The following is a 21,549-nucleotide window of genomic DNA, read 5'->3' as shown; positions in this document are numbered from 1 at the left end:
ATATCACTCGGACGGCTAAAATATGTAAACTCAAATTAACTTCCCAAAGTTGTTTGGATGATGATCTGGTGTTATTTCATAAAAACGTTCAATATATGACGTCATTATTCGTGACAGGAATACTCGTCATGCGCTGCACCCGTTTGGCCATGTAGAACTGACGGACGTGACACCAAAAGTAATCCTTAGTTTGTGTTGTAAACAGTAGTTGTTGTCCGTATCTCATAGTTCATCTTCATTGAGAAAGTCATCAACCAGTGAAGAATTAGCCATAATCATTCACTATTGCACACCACTTACCTCATATAACACACTAAAACACAAAAACATACACACAATTAACAAAAACCGTGTGTGACGGGAACGACACCGCCTGAGGAAACACAAAGGACATACAGCGCAACGAAAAAACAACATCCTCCGTTGACGGCTCAGCTCATATCGAGGCAATTTTGGAGTGGTGCTTTGACGAGTATACTAGTCGCACGTCGCTTGGCAACGCCAGCGATGACGAGATTACTCGTCACCCGCATTGAACATGTTAAAATAGCTTATAATAGCTAATGTTGAGCTTGAGATTATAGTACTAGGGAGTACTGTTCTGAACTGGGTAATAAAACTCCCTGCAAATAATACAACTGATGTCAATAAAAACTGAGAGTAAATACGGATAAAAAATGTAGTAGGACTTTCACTCAAATATATCGTAATCAAAAATCATTCAGATTTTTAAAGTATGATAATGCCAAGCACTGACATACAGATTTCTATCAACAAAATACTCACTATCAAAAATCTAGTGTCTGCATTTTTATCTGGAGACCTCTGAGAATCTATTGAATCTGTTAAGAATACTTCTCCCGTCCAATGACTATCATTTTTTAGCTAAATAAACTATAGATATTTTGTAAAAACTCACCTGATTCTTATCATCAGGACTGAGAAGAGCGAAGAGGTCCTTCAACGCAGGGTCAGTAGGTGAGACTCCCAGCCTCTCTGCGAACGTAGAGCAGTCCACTCTCTCGTCACCTTTGAGCAAGTCAGGGTCATCTGACACTAGCTTCTCTTCTTTCTGGTTCCTTGTCAGCCTACAAAATAATTTTTATTAGACATATCAAACTCAACATTTACAGACATAAAGGGTGTTTTTTAAACGCAACCCAAATTACAAGTACCGTGAGAGATTTTAAACGACGAAACATGCTTATTTATGTTGGTAATCCCCTTTTTCTTAAACTTCATTGTCAATTAAATAATATGCATTGCTGCATACTTATTTATGAGGTTTAGTGTTATTGGGAGTTTATTGTAAGTAAGACTCAACTTATTGTTTTCGCAAACTCAAATAGAGTATATTATAAAGGCTACTTACAGTCTTCACAATTCTGGCACAGAAAACATACTACTATAACCCAGAATGCCAACCGCATGGTAAAAAGCATTACGCACTTTGAGAGAGCTTTGCCTGTCAGTTCGTAGGCAGCCATACACTCAGCATAGCAACGCTGGTGGCGCTGCCTACGAACTGACAGGCAAAGCTCTCTCAAAGTACTTAATGCTTTTTACCATGCGGTTGGTATTCTGGGTTATAGTAGTATGTTTTCTGTGATTCTGGTTATTAAGTACTACGGCCGTTTCGGAGATAGCTCCATCATAGCGTGCGTAGTCATCATACACTAAACTGAGAAGAACTATATGATGACTACGCACCCAATGATGGCGTTATCTCTGAAACGCCCGTCTAGGGCTTAATAACCAGGATTGCAAAGACTGAAAGTATATATTATATATTTATATATATAATATATATTTATTTGGTACACCCAATCTCTCTCACCGAATTATTATCTCAAATAGAGTACTGGAACGTAGGTCTAATTTATTTTTTCTACCGTTCTGGTTTCCTTGAAGTTTTTCGAAGTCTATAAATAGTTTCTATTCTTGAGGTACTCGATTCACACCTAGAAACCAAATTTCAATCCTCTTTTACCATTAACCTAACCTACTATAAATACGGTACATACTTTTTGATATTGTGAAAACACCATGATTGTTGAGTTTTATTTACAACTAGCTGTACCCACAGACTTTGCCCCGTTTAACTTCATAAGAATCATAAGTATTCACATGGCTCAATAACGTCCTGGTTGAAGTTCGTTCGCTTTGATATTGTGAAAACACCATGATTGTTGAGTTTTATTTACAATAAATTCCCAATAATACTAAACCTCATAGATACCACTAGTCAATGCCACTATGCAACAACGCATATCAGCTGATTGCCAATGAAGTAAAGAAAATAGGGATACCAACATTAATGAGCTTGTTAACATATTTCATTTCCCTATAGTAGTAGCTATTATCGTAGGTCTCATGGTAAGAATTGAGCCAGGTACCGATTTACTTTTTCATTTTGATGTCCCCAGAGAGGCCAAAAACACTATTGGTTCAAATTTTTATTTAAAATCAATACATTTTAAAATCTAATTTTTTTCCAACCAAAGAGGTATTGGAAGCTCATGCCACCACATCCACCTCAAATACAGCCCTTCACATAATAATACAGTAAAGTTGAAGCCTATGTACTCACCCTAGTCTGATCCTGCTCTTGACGATGCGCAAGACACTAGACGAGCGAGGTATCTGCAGCTCAGAGGCCTTGGCGACCAGTTGACAGTCGTCGTATGTGTACTCCACCGTGGGGACACCGAGTGCTCGTGCCATTAGCTGGCGCACATTCTCAGCATACAACTTGGGGTCTCGGCGCTCTGCCTCGCTAGGCTTGTACACAGGTAGGAACTCAATCTCACAGTTGCTATGGGGCTGCACTAGCGTCAGCCACATCAGCTTCAGTCTGTAAACCACAGAAGTGTGTTAACGATGCCTTTGATAATATACACTAGGATACTGTGAAGTAGACATTTAAACTTATCATTTAAAACATCTTTATTCAACCTTGTACAACATTATGGGCTTAAGTGAACCAGCATCAACATTCTAAGTAACAATAACACAAGTAAATACATACCTAACAATTGGTATGTATAGCTAAATTGATGAAAATAAAGTAAAAATCTGTCTAATTATTACAATAAGTAGGAAATTCAGCCACAAAATAAAATGCCTGGTTGGTTGAATAATCAAATCTTTTCCGAAATCTGAAGGTTTTTCTACGAAATTATAACCATCATTAACATTGACTTACAACACTAATGTCCCACTGCAAACCTTGTTTTTCTTGAAATCACACAAGCATACACAACAGTTATCGAGACAACTGCAGTTGCTATTCCAATAAATACGATAATTGTTAATTGTTAGACTAAGGAACCACTTGCCTAATAAAGAACTGGATGGACTATTTAAATATTTCTCAATAGTTTAGTTTTAAATGCAAATCTAATGCACTGATTTTCCTGATTTCTGGAAAAAATATTTCCTGCAGGACGACTTACGCGCCAGGTCCCTGCCAAGTCCAGGTGACAGTATCCAGCTTGTTGGGGTATCTCAGGATCACTGGCTGCACAGGAACACCCGGGTAGAACGCTCCGGGCTTGAATGTGATCAAGCACGACCTGTTGGTGCACGTCCCCTCGGGGAATATCAGCATCTGTAAATATTTGCAGTTAGTACTTCTGACTGTGGAGAGAAGTAGTCCATTCCCATGTAAAATTTGTTGCCAATTAGAATGAAAATGAGCAAAGTTGAATTGACAGAGCGTGCTTTTGTCAATTATTGATTTTTGTCATACACACATACATAATCATGCTAAATTAAAAGGCTACTTTTCTGTAAACCATACCATCTTTTATATCACATCAAACAATGTACCAACAACTAAAAGAGAAAACAGAACTTTTCTCTACTTTACTCTACAAGCAACTGCTTTAACATCGGCCTTTTTGGATAGAATAATCAGATACAGCTGGTTCATAAAGATGTGACGCCTAATCTAGTATCCAAAAGTCGATGATGATACTACATCAGAATACAAATTTCATTATGAACTAGTATCTGGATCACTGGATCAATCAAATATTGTATAGGTTACCATTTCCGAGCGAGATCATGGTTAAAAAGTGAATCATAAAAGAAAAAAAAATATCAATTGAAAAAGAAAATCCAGCTACAAACACTCTACAGAACTCTAAGAAATACTTTGTATTCAAAGCACTAATGGTAATTGCTTTTAATAAAATATCCATTTTGGATTAGAACTATTTCTCTAACCATTATAGTTGTTTTTTGCAATTTCTAGCCAAACTATTTTGTGGAGATTAAAAAAGAAATAATTTAATACAATGAAGCGTTGTTGTACGCCTGGCGAGCGATGAAGCGATGAGTGGCGAGCGGCCGAGCTGCTCTGACATCAAGTCTCATTTAGTTAAATTTGTTGGTGGCCAGGATATGTCTGAGTGATGCGCAACAATTAAGGACACCACCAGACGCCGCTCATGGTTTCAAGCCCAGACAGATTTTTGCCAAAACTCTGCTCGCCACTGAGATGAATCGTGCTTCCAATTTTGTTGTGAACCAACCTACACTTCTCTCACATATCCTCTATCTCAATCTGCTCAAAATTTAGTCAAAAGTAGGGATGGACATCCTCGTGTATTCAATGGAATTCACTGTCTTCCCTATCCTACAGAATTAGATTGTGGAGTTCCTTAAACACCCTTCCCCTCTTGTCAATCAGTCAATCATGGGGGTACACCATTGTCTCATACGCCTCTTATTGAAAAAAAGTGTTTCTTTTACAGACAATATTGTCAGATATAATAATAATAATAATAATAGATGCATATGCTATGTTGTAAGCTACTTTGTTGAGGTCAGGGTATTATCTCTAAGTAACTGTGCTTGTTTAATTTACCTGAGACCAGTCCAGAGGTGATGTCGCTCTGTCTATGATCTGCTGGATGGTTTTCTGTCGAGAGTGGGGATCATCTCGCCACACGTACACTGGCTGCGTGAAGTTGATCAACTCTGTTGAACACAGAGAATCATTAATGCAAAATAAATTTCTAATCAGATGCAACTGAATTAATTTAATTTTTAATTACAGTATACAATTTTTTGTTCGGGTTTATTTGATTCAATGACCAAACTGTCTATGATTCTCACATTTGTACACATGCGCCGCTTTGTCTGTGGCAACGAAAAAAAAAGACCAAAAATAAACAGTTTGGTGGTAACTAATCGCATATGCTGTTATTGCTGTTTTTTAGTTGTTTACTAAATTACTGTTGCTTATTAGTTTTGGCCATGGCCACAAAGAGTGTGTGGTTTGAAAATGTTCTTTTAATTGTGTATTAAAAACAAAAAAGATTCAGACTTTTTTATGTTGGACAAGTGTTAAGTCTAATGGCGTCCAAACGAGAGATTGTCGACTGTATTTAAAAATCATACAACACACATGCAATAACCTTAAGACACCAAAGTTGAATTTGAATAGGCTTCATGAGAGAAGCAGAGCTTCAACTGACCATTGTTGTGAATGCAAGTAAGTAAATTTGATGGCCTGATTTGTTCTGCAGTTTGCTAGTTTGCTAGTTTGATTGACCATCAAATCTGATTGCTAGTTGAACAGTCTTTCAGCTGGGCCATTTGCCTGGTTCTTGTTGAAATTTTAAGCGTAAAGCACACAATATATTTAATGTACATAAATACGGAGTTGCTGCTGCCTGAGAAATATAATTTATCTTTTGTTTTCCAGACAGATGGACTCTGGAACTATTTGGTTTTCACATATCAGACAATAGAAAATACTATTGGTTATCGGCAGGATTTGAACCCAGAACCCCAAGACAGATGCCCACGCTCTCTCCACTGGACCAACCGATCCTCTAATACTTTACTTTATCAATATGTTACAAATTGATTGTTTAATAAATCTTGTAGCATGTCTTACAGGTGGCATTGCATTGTTTGTACTAAATTTTTTGGAGTATATGACATTATTTTTCCTTTACTGACACCAGGAAATAAAACAGAACACAAGTTTGTATACCAATAATATTATTTACGTTTGTTAGATTATTAAATACAAATTATTCAAAATGTACTAGTTTATTTACTTTTTTGTAATTTATATATAAATATTAAGTTACTGAGGGTGTTCCTATACAATTTATTTTTTTAGTTATGTTAGATACAGTAAATCATACCTAAGTAATACCAATACCCAACAGATTTATATTAGGTAAATTGTGAATAAAGTAAAAACATAAAGTAAATAAATACATTTATGTAATACAAATGCAAGGGGTAAGGTATAACATCACTTAGTAAACAATACATCTCTATATTATACTCCTGTATAAAAGTTTTTGCTATTTAGAATTTATAAAAGAATTTCCAAATAAATCTATTTTTATGGTCCATAATACTATAATACTGAGCTATAATACTTGGACTGAGCTATAATAGTCCAATGTATTTAAATTTACAAGTTAATTTTATAAGTAATTTAGTACAAGTTAATTTACAATTTGTTATGGACTTTGATTTCCTATACAAACTCTTCCCATTTCAAGTGACTTACGGTTAATTTCAGATTATCGATAAAGATAGTATTGGTCACTTTGCAAGAGGAGTATCCTTACCTCCCGAAACGTAGTCCAGTCAGAACACTTACTGTAGGAAAAGCCCATAAACTATAATTAAAATATAATAGTGGGTTTGCATTAATGGATTCATTTAACCTTTTGTTCTGCATAAGTAGAACAGACAGTAGATAGAATATAAAAACTAATTAATTCAATTCTAATAATATTGAGTTGTTCAGCAAATTGGCTGCAACTTTACATACAGATATCTTATTGGTAAGTTTGCCTTGATAACAAGTATGGTGCACAGTTTTTGCGTTTTATGTGCCTGTGTGTGTCTTTGGCCCATCCAAGTTGGCCTGCTATCCCAGCAACTGTCCTTAAAACCTTGTTTAGCCCTTGTACCTTTAAACATCCTCATAAAATATATTACAATGGCTTAGCTCAACTATCGATTCTATTCCCAAATCCACCACCACAAAAACCATAACACGTACTGCCCATGAAGGGGTGAAGGCCACTCTCTCGTCTTGCAATGATGGAAGGGAAGCCAGTGACATAGCAGATTCCTGCGTCAAAGAAGGTGGAGTGGGGGGCGATGACTAAGATTGGGGCTTCATGGCGGGGTGCCTGCCTGCCCCGCACTGAGTAGCGCATGCCCCCTGCGTAATACGTCCAGCAGCCAAGCCACGTCACCAAGTCTCGGATCTTGCTGTAAAACACTAGTCCTTACAAGGGGCATAGCAGGGAAATATCATTCGGTTTTAATACATTATCCATGGGAATAATCAGCAGAATTGATATAATTTGAATTTTAACTGCCAGAAGTTGTTTTTACATTCAGAAAAATAGACATCAATTTGATAACAGAAAATTAACTGTTAAATAGAAGACATTTTGCAAGATTATAAGTAGTAACGTCCACACTTATTAAATAAAAAAATATCAAATCTTTTTAAATGTGGCCCAGGATTATAGTTTGCAAAATTTGTATTAGTTTGAAACAATCAAATTGATTCTCTATCCTTCCTCTTTTTATCAAATTTATCCTCTTCCAAACGTTAAGAAGGAACTTTGGTACCCTACTAATTTGTGTATTAACCATGTAATCTTTGTTCGTGACATGATCAGGAAAATAGATCAGGTTACAAACATGATGTGTAACTGTAGTAAAAATGGAAAATGGTAAACTTGCTTTTGAGATTACATTAGAACACCAGACATTTAAATGTCTAAAAATGATATTAATCTAGAATCATAATAAAAAAAACTGCAGAAGTTCAAGGATAACAAATATGCAAAATGTGCTGTAATAATTAGATTGGTGTACTGGTGTACTAGTTTAAAATACTACTAATATAAAAATTACTTGGCAGTAAAACTTCTTAATTATTTTTTCCATGTAATCATTAGATTTGTTTCAAATGGTTGACAAAACATCATGGTAATCTCTAGCTCTGTTTGAATCACCTTTAACAATTAAAATAACATTTAAAGACACCTTTCACAAGTATCCCTACATCGCAAGTTATTCACAAGAAATAATGTGACTAAGGTGATTTGTTCTCGTTTAAGGCATTGAGGCAAAGGTATTAAGGCTGTTATAGATGTAAGTTAAAGGTGATGGGAGGAAGATAGCTTAGCTGATTATTATGTTTGATATTCCCTGAGAATATAACAAACCAACCACTCAAAACCAAAAGCAGGGTACATATACAAGTACATGCATAAGTTATTTTCATAAAAAATACATAAACATACTCTATCTTTATCCTAAAGTGCTTTCAATACCGGTAATTTGGTTAAACTGTTAAAAACAAACATTAAAAACTGGCCTCATAGAAATGGCTTTGAAGTTACATTGAACCTAAAATTCTCTCAGGTTGTAAAAGTAATACAGCAAGGACATAAAAGTGAAATATGTTATGCATTGGTTAATAATGATATGATCATGCTCCTGCCAATAAAGCATGCAAATAAATGCCATGAGGGGTCAAGCTTTTTGTGCATGTTTATTGAAATCATAAGTTAATATGGTTTGTGAGAAATATTTCCTAAAAAAATACAATTGTGTGAAATATTGTATACAAGATTCTGTTGATAAAGGAATAATTCCTGAGAAACCATGTAAAAATTACTATCTATATAACATGAATTCAGGTATTCAGTTAATTTTATTTTAATGCAGAATAGATGGTTATATATCAAATGGAAGTACAAAAAATACTTCAAATAATACTTGTAATAATATATTTACACTTATACTGTTTACTTACAAGGCGGTAAATACATTATATAAAAGAAGGCAAGTGGTGATCGATTTTGATTGGACACTCCAATCATCATCAGACCCAATAGGGGAACCTTCGCTTGTTCGGTTATACAGCCCTCTACATTAGATATTAGATTAAAACCAAAACTGAAAGACCAGTAATTAATTATTTATACTTATGAATAGTTTTTAACAATGCAATGCCACCATAACACAGAAAAGCCGAAAGCTATCACCACGTTAATAATTAATCATTTAAAAGTTGATAATTAGTTGTTACAAATATGTCAAGTAAAGTAGAGTCTCTCTTAATCCTGTTGAACCCAATGCATATTTAATTGATTCCATGATGCAATTTTACTCATCATTTAATTTTTTATTAATCTTATGAGCACAATAAACTGAATAATAAAACAAATTGTTTGGTGGACACACACACACACACCCACACACAGAGTAGATTGAGGAATAAGGATGGGTAAAAAGTAGCTACTCATAAAGAATCTAATAATCATTCTATTAACTTTCATATGAGACCTCCACTATTTTTCTTTGGTAGCCTCTCCCACCAAACTAGACCGCCACAGACTGGTCAACTGTCAACCCCTCATGAATTGCACACTAGAACTGGCCGAGACAGGATTTGAACCCACAACCTAAGGTTGCTGTGTCCTAGGTTAGAAGACAAAGCCTTATATCGCACAGCCAATAATTGTAATTGTGGTCTAACACACTAATAAGACAGGAAACAAAAAAAGCCAAACTGGTATCTACTTCTAACCTTAGCTCTGGGGCTGCTAGTGTCAGGTTTTGGTTTTTCTTTCTGCTATTGTTGAGATGTACTCTTATACTTGTAAGTGAAGGTTTGTGTATTTTACTCTTACTGACAGATATATTGATTTTTAGACTTAAAGGGTGAACTCTTGACACATTTTAAAGGTTGACTGAATTACTAGGTTGTCAACTGAACATAATATTGTCCAGGATGATTTTAAAACATTATTTGTTTTTTAAATATCTATCTATCTATATATTAATAGGCAAGCATGTTTCTTTAAAACCTTTTTTCTCAGCTCGTGTGAATCGTAGGGAAAATCTACGCATACCGTTGGAAAGCTATTTTCCTGTAGGTGTGCAGAATCCCTTTATAAATTTAAATAGGCTCAAAGATAAGCACAAAAAATGAGTTTAAAAATTTGAAAAAATTAACATGGATCTTATGCGTTGCTATGCTGGTTACGAAATAACAACGAAATATAAACAGAAAATCAAAACAAATGGAGGAAACTCCAATCACATGTTTTATTTACAGTGTGGGGTGAAAATAGATAAGTGAGTACATTACATATTTTTGGTCGAGTTTCGACCACTGGACGACCTCTCGTATATTTTAAATGATTGGCTATTCTTATTGAAGAAACCTCTGAATAAAACAAGTCTCATGGTTGCACCAAAAAGCATTGCCTAAATCAGTAGTACATAATCTTGTGGCAGTTATTGTAAATTTGAAATTTGGTGTAATAGAACTGGCATCATCTATTCAGAAGAACACTGTATTTAAATTAGGGTTTTAAAGTCAGCTAAAACTCCTTATCCCTCAACTAAACACTTGTATATAAAGTACACTTGTACACACAAAATTATAATATGACTAATCAAATATCTACGCAAACACTTTTTACATCATCAAACATGACATAGTAATCATGCTTGAAGGCTACGTGGTACTATGTGTTTATGTGAACAGACTAAGCAAATAAAAGTATAGTAACTTGAAAAAACTGTTATTATTACCTAAAACAATATTACAACTATTGTTTTTAACTAATAATCCTCTAAAAAGTTGCATTTAAGTAACAAGGCATCATGCATATAAAACATAAAAGAAAATATACGTACAGTAGTAGTTATAAACTGTTAAAAAAGGTCAAGGTAGGAAGATAGCTTTTGGAAAAAACCGAAATGTATTGGCACTAAAAACTGTAAATAATTTTAGCTGGGTTGCATATCTTTTATGGGCTCCAAAAAGGCTCATTAAGTGAAAATTTTACATTTTCCTAGATCCTATACCCTGCAAAATATAGTTCCATGAACACTTGTTATTATATAATGATAGTTAGGGTATGTGTTTTCTCTGACAAAATTTTAATGCTAAGCCTTAAAGTACCTCTCTAAGTACTGCAAAGGTTTAGAAGTTGCAACTAATCAAATTATATTGTTAAAAATTTAACTGCTTCTATAAAAACTGAATCCCTGAGATTTTGTCTCGTGCAAGTTTTAACATAGTACATCCATACATAAATCGTATTATTACTTATCAGTGTTCTTTTGTGTATTGAGCACTGCTTTCTGTAGTTATCAACCAATTCCATATATTTCCAAAATGAATCCCTGCTTCTCACAAATAATTCAAGAAGTTCTACTATATGCTGTATACACAATCAGATTAAACTGATACAACCTATATATGTACAACTCCTAACCTCAGATTAGCAGATAACACAACAGACTACATAATCAAATAAACACCAATTCAGCATACTTCCAATGAAGGGCAATTTAAGGTTCTCCGCCTTGGAGATGATAGTGACATCCTTCATGTAGATGATGGGGAGGATGTCGAAGAAGGAGGAGTGTGGAGCTAGAACAAGCAGGGGAGCTCGAAACCTCGAAGCCTTCGATCCCTTCACCCGCAACCAATGGAACCCCCACCAGAATAACATGAAGCGCATAGTGGACGCACACATGCTTCGCAGGACCCTGTGTTAGGTTAGATTAAGAGAATGTTAAAGCAGGATCGTTAAGTCATGCAGAGGGAAATGTTAACTAAAGCTTTGACTATGAATCAATGTAGGCATTCCATTCTTGTTGTTAAAATTGTCGCCAGATTTAAATTGCACAGCCAATGAACATAGTTGAGTTGAGCCACCCACAGTGTGTGCTGATGTAAATGACTGATTTCTGTTGATTACACCAATTATAAATAAGCCAAATTGAATAGCCAACTTAATAGCTATAAATTAGTTTGATTTTATTAAACTTATTTGCGGATTCAAAATTTTTACATCAATCACAGAGAGACATTACGATATTTAAATGTTAAACATGCAAATATAAAAATAAGCACATGCAAAAAACAACAAGAATAAGAAATATTATAGAGCAAATAAATTGTATACCACATCCAAATATTACAGTTATCATTATCATAATCATGTAACACTCTGCGAGTAACTATTCTTTTTTAATAACTAATTTACTCCAGCTGCCAATAATGATATGATGTGCTTGACAATAATGATGTGATGTGCTGGCCAATAATGATGTGATGTGCTTGCCAATAATGATATGATGTGCTTGCCAATAATGATGTGATGTGCTGGCCAATGTGCTGACTTTGAAGAGTAGATATTTACACTTACATTTTTGATTATTTGCAGTGTGTAAATACATTGAGTATAGCAGCTGGAGGATACATTTTATTTCACTTCAATAAGAGCGCCAACATAATTCTAATAAGAATTTATTTAATTTTTTTTATGAATGCATATTTTGTAATTGATCAATATTTGTAGCATGCAATACCGTAGGATATTTAGACTAAGTTATCTGTTGTAATAGTAACAAATAATACAAATACTTGAAATTTAAGTTAAATTTGAAACCCAAACATTTAGTAAGAATAGTAATGTAAACCAAACCTTGGAAAATAAGATTCCTTGAAAATAGTTAAAATAAAATTATTTGTAAATAACATGAAGTAGTAGCTCACACCATGCAGAAACCATGCCTTAGCTTAGACACCAACACCAGCTGTTTGTTTTGTGCTCAGAAACAAATAGTAAATACCCCAGCCTCAACAAGCCTACATCCTAAAAGAATTTCCACGTGCCTAATCTGATTTTCACTCAAATATTTATGTCAGATTTATTTGTTGTCTAAATAACATAAGGTTTAATGAGTACTCAGGTTTGCTGCAACAAGAAATGCAATAAAGTGTGTTTTTAGTGAAACGTTAATTGCTTGGTATGATATAAATAAACTTAAAAAAATATCATATCAATTAAATATAAAATTATCAAATTTAATCAAAATATAACAATGCACGCGCAAACTACAACAGTCTACTTACTCTCCATAAGAACAACATAGAAATTTTAAGTTTACAGTTTTTTTTCTCTGCAACCAATAAGCATATAACAAAGCTTCAACTATAGACAAATAGAAATATAGACCGACAGCAGTGCTGCGGTTAGCAAAAGTTCTGGCGTCTACCTCTGGGAGCGCCGTGTAGTTACGTAGCACGTGCACCTTAACTACACAGCGCTCCCATCGGTGAATGGCAGAACTAATGCTAACCACAGCACTGCTGCCATATTTAAATTTGTCTATGCTTCAACATAGGTACTAAATTATTTGTTTTTGTAAGCTATACAAAATGTTTTTAAAAATAATTTAAAAATAATGTAAAACAATTAAGAAAATCCTGTATAATTGTAAAAAACCAACCATGGAATATCTTTGACTTTAAAGTTTTCAAAAGCCATAGCATATTTTTACAGCAAGCCACAACATACGTTACACACGAAAACGTGTTTTGTGACAAGATAATTGTTTCATCAAGTTGATGTACTGTAATTTTTGTAAATTGTTAAATACACAACAACGTTTTGGCAGAATCCATTTCTAGCTTTAAAACCTCAACTGGTTTCTGAATAGTTCAGAAACAGTTAGTTTTTAGCGACTAATTTTCTCACAAATTCAATAACATTAAGGTGTTAGGAATCGATAAAACAATTCCAACAAAAAGTACTGTTGCAGCTCTTGTATAGATAAATAATGTGTTCTTAGACACAGTTATGATCCATTACGTTATTAAGTTTATTTTGGAAGAAGGACAAATATGTTTGTTTACTAGATAAAAATCCATCAACTTAAAAAAGTATCAATAAGGGTATACTTTCAGAGTGTTTACATTAAGTTTTTAATTACTAAGTAGTGGATAAAGCTCAATTTTGATAGTTTCATCAAACATGATGACAACCAAAAATGTTTAAAGTTTGATTGAGGGTTTGGTTTTAAGACTTAAAGAGCTTGGCATTTATTATTTTCAATATTTTCTCTAGATTAATGAAAACACCTAAGCCAAACCATTGTTTTGATATCTAACAAAAAAACGAGCAATTGAAAAAGCTTCGATTGTCCTATACTAATTTCACTATAGTACAATAACAGATTTAAATTTGTGTTTAAATACCGTCGCCATGGTGAAATAGGTCGTTCTTGTAGGTCTTTCTCAGAGAGTCCGAACAGTCCGATGCAAGCAAGCAGCCAGGCTAGTATCAGCAGCCCTGCGATGATGGCGAGCCGAACAGGCAACACCACAACTGTTAGGATACCAGCCTGTCAGAGAAAAAACAACTAGAGTTAGGCAAAAGTAAATAATGTAAAAGACAGTTCTTTATAAAAATGTTAACTAAAATATTGTTTGTATAGGACATAATCTATCACCGTAGTACTCATGGTAAGACTTGGACCCGGGACCGATTTCCTTTTTTGTTTTGAGGTCCCTACAGACCAAAAACATCATCCGTTCAAATTCATATTCCTTTAGCACGATAACTCGAGCAAAATTATCCGATTTTGATGAAATTTGATATAAACTTGTAAATCTACATTTATTCAAACAAGTTGGCAAAACGGTATGATTGGACTATGGGAACAGGGGTTATTGGGGAGTTTGATAGGGTAAAAAATTGGGTTTTCCCATTTTCCCCTAAAAACATTTAAAGTGTTGCAAATTATTTCCAAACTATTTTGTAGAGCTTACTACAAAAAATTATTTACTAAATTGAAGCGTTATCATGTGCCTAATGGTTACCGGTACGGAGAAAAAAAAAAAAATGTTAATGAAAAATCCCCATGTTATTCTTATGGAGAATTAGTAAACTGTTGTAATTTGCTTACTTATGATATTTCGATAAATTTTGGAAAACGTATTTATTTCATAATAAACTATTAACATTTAACATACAAAAAAACCCTCCCTTGTTGCAGCAAACCTAAAATACTCTACTATACTAGCTTTACTCTACTGTTCTACTATACTAGAGTACTCGTTAAACCAATGATACCTATTTAAATAGAGAATATATGTGATATTTTTTAAGGAGATATTTTAGAGTAAATCCAATCAGGCAAATGGAAATTCGCTTAGTCTGCAGGTTTGCTGTGGTGAGGGTATTTATGGATTATTGTCTACACAATTATAACACCGAATAAGTATTGTAGTAATGAATGATACACTTAGTCGTTTCTTGTAAGTCACTGGACACGGCTTGACTTTCTGCTGACTTTTACTTTCTAATCATCATGTCAGGAATCAGCACTTATCGAAGTTTGACATATTTTTTAGCAAACGATTAAACGATAGCAAACTAACGACCAAATTAGTTATCAATTGTTTTCTGATTGATTCACAGGGTTTGCTAACGGTATTCATGACCAAAGATTCAGTATGAAATAATTAAAAACAACAAACGCTAAAACACCGAATTTTGTCTTTTACTCAAATGCCTCCACAGTATTTAAGAATTAAATAAGAATTAGTTTTAAGAATTAGATTTAAGAATTAGTTGATCCAATTGACAGTGTAAACTCTATTTCATAACCTGTCCTTAAAAGTTCCACTACACTTAAGCACTGATTTAGCCAACAATATGAAGTTTAGTCAATACAAAGAAAAAATAAAATCTCTATCCAACAATCAATTGGTGAAATATGATTTGCTTTAAGATTCAGGTAATAGCAACCTCTAGGAAGAAATTTTCATATGAATTCCATCGTTCAAAAATCATAAAAAACAAACAGATAATCACAAAATTTATTTAAACCTACAGCTTAAAATGTAATCAAATCCTTAATCCTTGTTCTGCTCCATGATAGATTCTTCTAGATATAATTTTTGATCAGAGTGTTTTGATGATATTTTTACCTACACAGGCTTCTCTAGATGTCTTAGAATCAGAGAGTTGTATTTAAACCATCAATTCAAATTTTAAGTTTTAGCCCTTCAAATTTTTGTCATTTTATTCTTCAAAAACTTCTCGTTCTGTCAATCGATAAACGTCAAATTTTTTCTCAGAGAATCATAGAATTTCCATTTAGTTGTCAATCAAGCTGTCAATTGTCCACCCTCTATCTAATTGTTCCTTTCAATGGAAGGGAAAAGAACAATAAGATAACGGGTGAACATTTGATAGCTTGACTTCCACTGTTGTTCTGCCTTCTGTCCTAAAGCAGATTCCCAAGTGTATCAACGAATCAGACGATTTCAATTAAATTATCAAACAAGTTGTGAAATTTCCCCTTACTTAGTTCTTGTTCGTTTTTTTTCTTAGTCTTGGTCTCAAAGTGTTCCTGGTCCACCCCAGGTGAGGTGACGCAGTAGGAAGTCAGAAGTGACTACAAGACCCAAGGCCGCTTAGTCGATGATCTCGTGTTGTATAACAAGTTCTCTCCATTGCCAAGGAGATTGTAGAAAAAACAACCTTCAACCTGTTACGGTCCTTCCTCACGTGAGAGGGTATTGGACATTGGTTGACGTTGTGTTATACGTACTATTGATTACAGACATTCTACTTCAACGTTTAAGTTATTGGCAGCTGTTAAAAAGAACTTAGTTAAATTAAACCACTGAAAGTAATGTTTTTGGAACGCCATTTTAATGGAAATAGCGTTTTTAACATTGGCATTTTATGCTGTACATCTTATGTATACAAGGATTAACTGAATCCAAATTTTAATTCAAACAGAATATAGTTTTATTAGCCTCACGCAGATCGTACTAAAACTGTAAAACTTCTATTTTACATTTTTAAACCCTTCGAAACTTTGATAATTTACATTAACATGGAAATATAATATATTCTTGAGAGTGGCAGATTGCGTGAAAATATAATAATAATATCTATGGTTCTTACCTATATCTATATTATCCCTTATCTATATTAACATGGAAATATAATGTATACGTATAGTCAAATGTTTTACGGATCATCAAATAATCTGTTGATTCGTTTTGTTGAAACATTCACTAACCTTAAATTTTGAAGGCATTTCAACCTAACTACAATATTACGTACTACAATATCTTTTGGATTTACTGTAAGGTAGACACTCCCTCTAAACCAATGTTAAGGTTGTAGCCGTTATAGGCAATTAATTGTTTATAAAATTAACTTAAGTTAGAGTAGCTTATAAGACCCCTTCTTACTTTTCGTCCGCGGCATGGTATGTAGAGTACGATATGACCTTTAGCCTACTATTTCTTTCTAGCCTAACAACTTCAAAACAATTACGACTAAATAACACGGTTTATTTGTAAAATACTTCGTGTCTTTTGGTATCGTAACCCAAGAGTTATGGAAACACTGAAGAAGTTAACAAAACAGTAGTAGTAGAGGAACATTTATTCGAAAACAACGCTCCCAAGCGTAACCTAACATGAAGCTCGCATCAAAAGGCTTCATACTATACCATAAAGTGAGATGTCTACTTAATACGCAATGATTATAGTCATGTCTTTAGTTTTATTTTGTCTTCAATGTTTTGTCACATTTAAACACATGGCTCATCACGGAAAGGACGTTTGCCAAGGAGGAAAGTTCGTTCGCCAAACACATTATACCAACGACATTAATAGCTCGCTTTCTTCCAAAAACTGTCTCGAGGAGAGGGCAAGAACTTCAAACTGGTTTTGCCGATTTACCGTCATCATTTAGCTGACATCACCAACTGTTTTGCTAAAAAGGCGAAGTGGTTTGAGCTAAATACACGGGCTACTTTAATATAATTTAGATTCATTTTTTAAACTAGTAAAAATAAATATTGACATTCAAACAGGACGATGACAAATATTATTGGCATCTTTTAAATCCAGGTTATAAATTGAACCATTTGCCCAATACGACTACGGTAACCCCCCTTCTTCGTTATATTTTTACACATGGCACTTCAAAACCAATCAAAAACAACATTTATGAATGTGTAAACTGTAACAATAATTCACATCAATGTAAAAGAACACACACACAACATTTATAAAATGCAAATCACAGATTAAGTTATACCGTATATTATTTTCTGGTCCTCCTTATTTCAAATATTTGTGTAATACATTTATACGATGGGCAAAAAAAAAAAAAAAACATGGAAACAATATAACCAAGGTCAGCAGTCAATAATCATACGCTTCAATTGATAACCTTTGACTTATTATACACACACACAACCGGTCACAAGTATTTTTTAATGATGTCAGCATTATGTTAAGGTTGGAGTGCAATTTGTCATTTTTTAGCGAATTTCCCATATAGGGAATAAGCTATTACCGTAGGTCTCATGGTAAGACCTAGACCCGGGACCGATTTTCTTTTTCGTTTTGAGGTCCCCAGAGGCCAAAAACACCATCCGTTCAAATTCATATATATATATATATATATTTATATATATATATATATATATATTTATATATGTGTCCGTTAGCGCGATAACTCGAGCAAAATTGATCCGATTTTGATGAAATTTGGTACAAACGTGTAAACCTACATTTATTCGAACGAGTTCGCGAACCAGCATAATCGGACCATGGGATCAGGGGTTTATGGGGGGTTTTATGGGGTAAAAATGGGTTTTTCTCATTTTTGACCCTAAAAACTTAAAATTTCTAAATTTCTCTCTAGACCAATTGGAAGAGCTTAAAAAAACAAATAATTTGGTATATTGAAGTGTTTTTGAATGTTCATTGACTACGGAGAAAATTTAAAATTCCCATGTTATTCTTATGGAGAATAAATAAACTGTTCTAGTTTGCTTGTTTATGGATATATTTTAATCAAATTTGGCAATTTGGTTTATTTCATACTAAGCTATCAATATTTCAATTGAAAAAAAAACACATCTCAACATCTTCCCTGAAGCAGCAAACCTAACTACTCACTAAAATTAATGTTATTTAAATAGGAAATAAATCTGAAAATTTATAGGGAATATTTTAGTAGAAATCAAGCCGGGTAAATGGAAATTCGCTTAGTATGCAGGTTTGCTGCGACGGGGGTATTTAAAGACAGTTATAGGTTTTACATACCTCCGTCAAATAGTCAAACGGCTTAATATTGCTCATCAGCGTTGTTTCGTTGCGAAGATAACATTTTCAAAGCTTGCAACCAAACATGTAAGCTGATGAGCAATATTAATCATTGGACTATTTGACGGAGGTATGTAAAACCTATTATTGTCTTAACAATATAGTTTTATCAATGAAAGAGGCATTTTGTTCAGAGAAGAAAATCAAACATATTTACGGGAAACCAGTCTGAAACAGTGTATTATTTGGTTATATCCCGGGATTTGAACATGTCGACTTACAACGAAGTCCGAGACGCTAACCTCTAGGCCAGAAACAAATAAATGTTTTTATGAATGTATTTTAGTTAAATTTTACTTAACTTTAACTTACTTAATATGCCAATTATGTTAACTACTGTATTACAGCACACAACAACAACAACAATATCTGGATATCTGGGTGGATTTGGTACTCGCATGGATATCAAGAGGTTGAAATTTTAACCCTGCGAAAAGTTAGACGCTTTTTGGTGGTTAGAAACGTGAAATGGTCAAGAACTACCATGAATGGTCTTGGCTAAAGACCCACCTATATCGTTGGACCCACCTTATCCTAGTCAATAATTGCAGCATGCCATTTATTTAAAATACGCACATTGGTGTGTCGGTGTTAAAGTAATATTTTTTTCAATTCGATCATACACCCAACGGCCGAGACACTTTTCACGCATTTAAGGCCTACACTGAGTCATTGTATCTGCAGCATACCGACGTTACAGTGAAAGCTTAGATCCTTAGACAATGAGTCTTATAGTGAACGATTAAGTTTACGAGCAATATCTGGTGAGTTGGCTCAACTCAACAACCTAGATGAAGCAGCGTTAACATGGATTACAGAGCTCACATTTTAAAATTAAATCTTAAATGTGTCATACAATATCCGAAAAGAAACTATGACCTTACGCTTTTACTAATTCAAGAGTCATCCCAAACTGACTCTACTGAAAAAGACAATATTTTATTATACGAGTACGTAGATGTTAACTGAACAACAACAAACTTTATTATATTTGATAGTCACAATGAAAGTGCCAAATGAATCAGCAAAGCCATAATTGCATTCAACGCAGATATTGTTGCGCAGTGTGTGGTAACATGAGTCTAGTATCGGCATTCAATAACAATACAGGTCAATGTGAACACACGAAACGCAACTCAATCACTTTCAACATAGAAACACGCACGCACTGGCTATAGTGCCTAATTAATATCATAGGATGTGCATTGACTTTTTTAGGAACAGTTTAAAATCACATACATACGTGTGTAAAATTATCACCTAAACTCAACGTACAAATCGATAACAATCAACCATACAGTAACAAGATACTTAACAAGTTGCAGGGCGTTTAACAAGTCTTAATTTAGAACTGAACACAATCAAACAACCGTAAAAATAAATTCGTTGATAAGCTCCAACGAAATACCAAGGAAATCCAATGAATGTACCAAAGCCGAAGAGGACCAAAGACATCGAATAGCCACATCACAATAACGTCATATATATGATGTATTTTTTTTTAGTTGTACAGCCGATGAAACGTGTTTCGCACTTTAAAATAATTCCTTGTTACTTCATTCTACCTATGTATTTAGTAGAGATATACGTGATTTCATGAAGGGCATAACGGTATTACAATTATTGATAAGTTGACAAAGAAAACCGCGACATACGAACAAAATCCTTACAAGAGGCTTTAAACCCACAATGGCTAGTGCTAGTGTTGTGAGTGATAAGTACGCGACGGAAGAATACAAAATCTTAACCCTCTGCTATAACTATTTACCCGTGCAATCCAGTAAAACTGTATCTTAAATTTGCACAATTAATTTGAAATTCGGATTCAGCGACATTAGCAACGCTGCAAGGTGCGCACAATTGAGTGCAGTGCAGTGCAACAGTTGCACCGTTGCAATTGCATACAAGGTGCACCCCACACACCGGCCTACCCTGACCTATACTAGGATATACGATAGGATTATGGGGGTCGGAGAGATCATTTCCACCAACATTTCTTTTAAAACCATCCTTGAAACAAAGGTTGATTCGCCGTCCTGTTAGCTAGGAAAGTAATACAGTTTGTTAAACGAGTTTAAGGAGTGGCATGTTTAAATATAAAATAATACTGTTTTGTGATGGGCTCAAATATAATCACGGATCGTTTCATGGCTTAGATAAACAATTTTTTACTTGAATAGTCGTTTAAAATATAACGTAGGCCAGTAGGCCTACACCCATTGCATCGGTTTAGCTCAAATTGCATTTTTTCCATTGCAGTTTAATATTGAAGACAGCATTAGTTGTAACTATTGAATTTAGGGATGAAAATAATTATTTACATAACATTTACATTTTCAAGACACTCTATTTTCTGTTTGGAATGACTAATGTGTCGAGTTGCAATATCGTATTAGTACATAGGTTTTCGTACATTATTTAAATACAGAGGATAATTATTTAATGTATTTCATAAAATAAAACGGTCACGGCTTACGTTAAATTGTATTGTGTACGAAAACCCAGGAATAATATACTTGCGA

General features: G+C 34.1%; 1 protein-coding gene across 2 annotated transcripts in view; it reads right to left on the bottom strand.

Moving 5' to 3' along the window:
- The window catches only part of LOC129002872 (lysophosphatidylcholine acyltransferase 1-like), a 43,330-nt gene that overhangs the window by 2,804 nt on the left and 18,977 nt on the right, over positions 1 to 21,549 (bottom strand). The window contains exons 2-7 of one of the 2 annotated variants that reach the window (XM_054430976.1): positions 14,078 to 14,223; positions 11,363 to 11,580; positions 4,874 to 4,986; positions 3,456 to 3,610; positions 2,591 to 2,854; positions 920 to 1,088 (exon numbers count right to left, since the gene is read on the bottom strand). In XM_054430976.1, coding sequence (XP_054286951.1) covers positions 920 to 1,088; positions 2,591 to 2,854; positions 3,456 to 3,610; positions 4,874 to 4,986; positions 11,363 to 11,580; positions 14,078 to 14,223 — 1,065 coding nt within the window. Of the gene's footprint in view, positions 1 to 919; positions 1,089 to 2,590; positions 2,855 to 3,455; positions 3,611 to 4,873; positions 4,987 to 7,045; positions 7,261 to 11,362; positions 11,581 to 14,077; positions 14,224 to 21,549 lie in introns of both variants that reach the window. The other variant, XM_054430977.1, reaches the window with a different exon arrangement.

This window comes from Macrosteles quadrilineatus, unplaced genomic scaffold (genome assembly GCF_028750875.1).
Source record: "Macrosteles quadrilineatus isolate MER2022 unplaced genomic scaffold, UCM_ALF_1.0 Scaffold_9__3_contigs__length_116548681, whole genome shotgun sequence".
NCBI lineage: Eukaryota > Metazoa > Arthropoda > Insecta > Hemiptera > Cicadellidae > Macrosteles > Macrosteles quadrilineatus.
The sequence above is the reverse complement of the archived record's forward strand: the minus strand, read 5'-3'. Positions and strand labels throughout refer to the sequence as shown.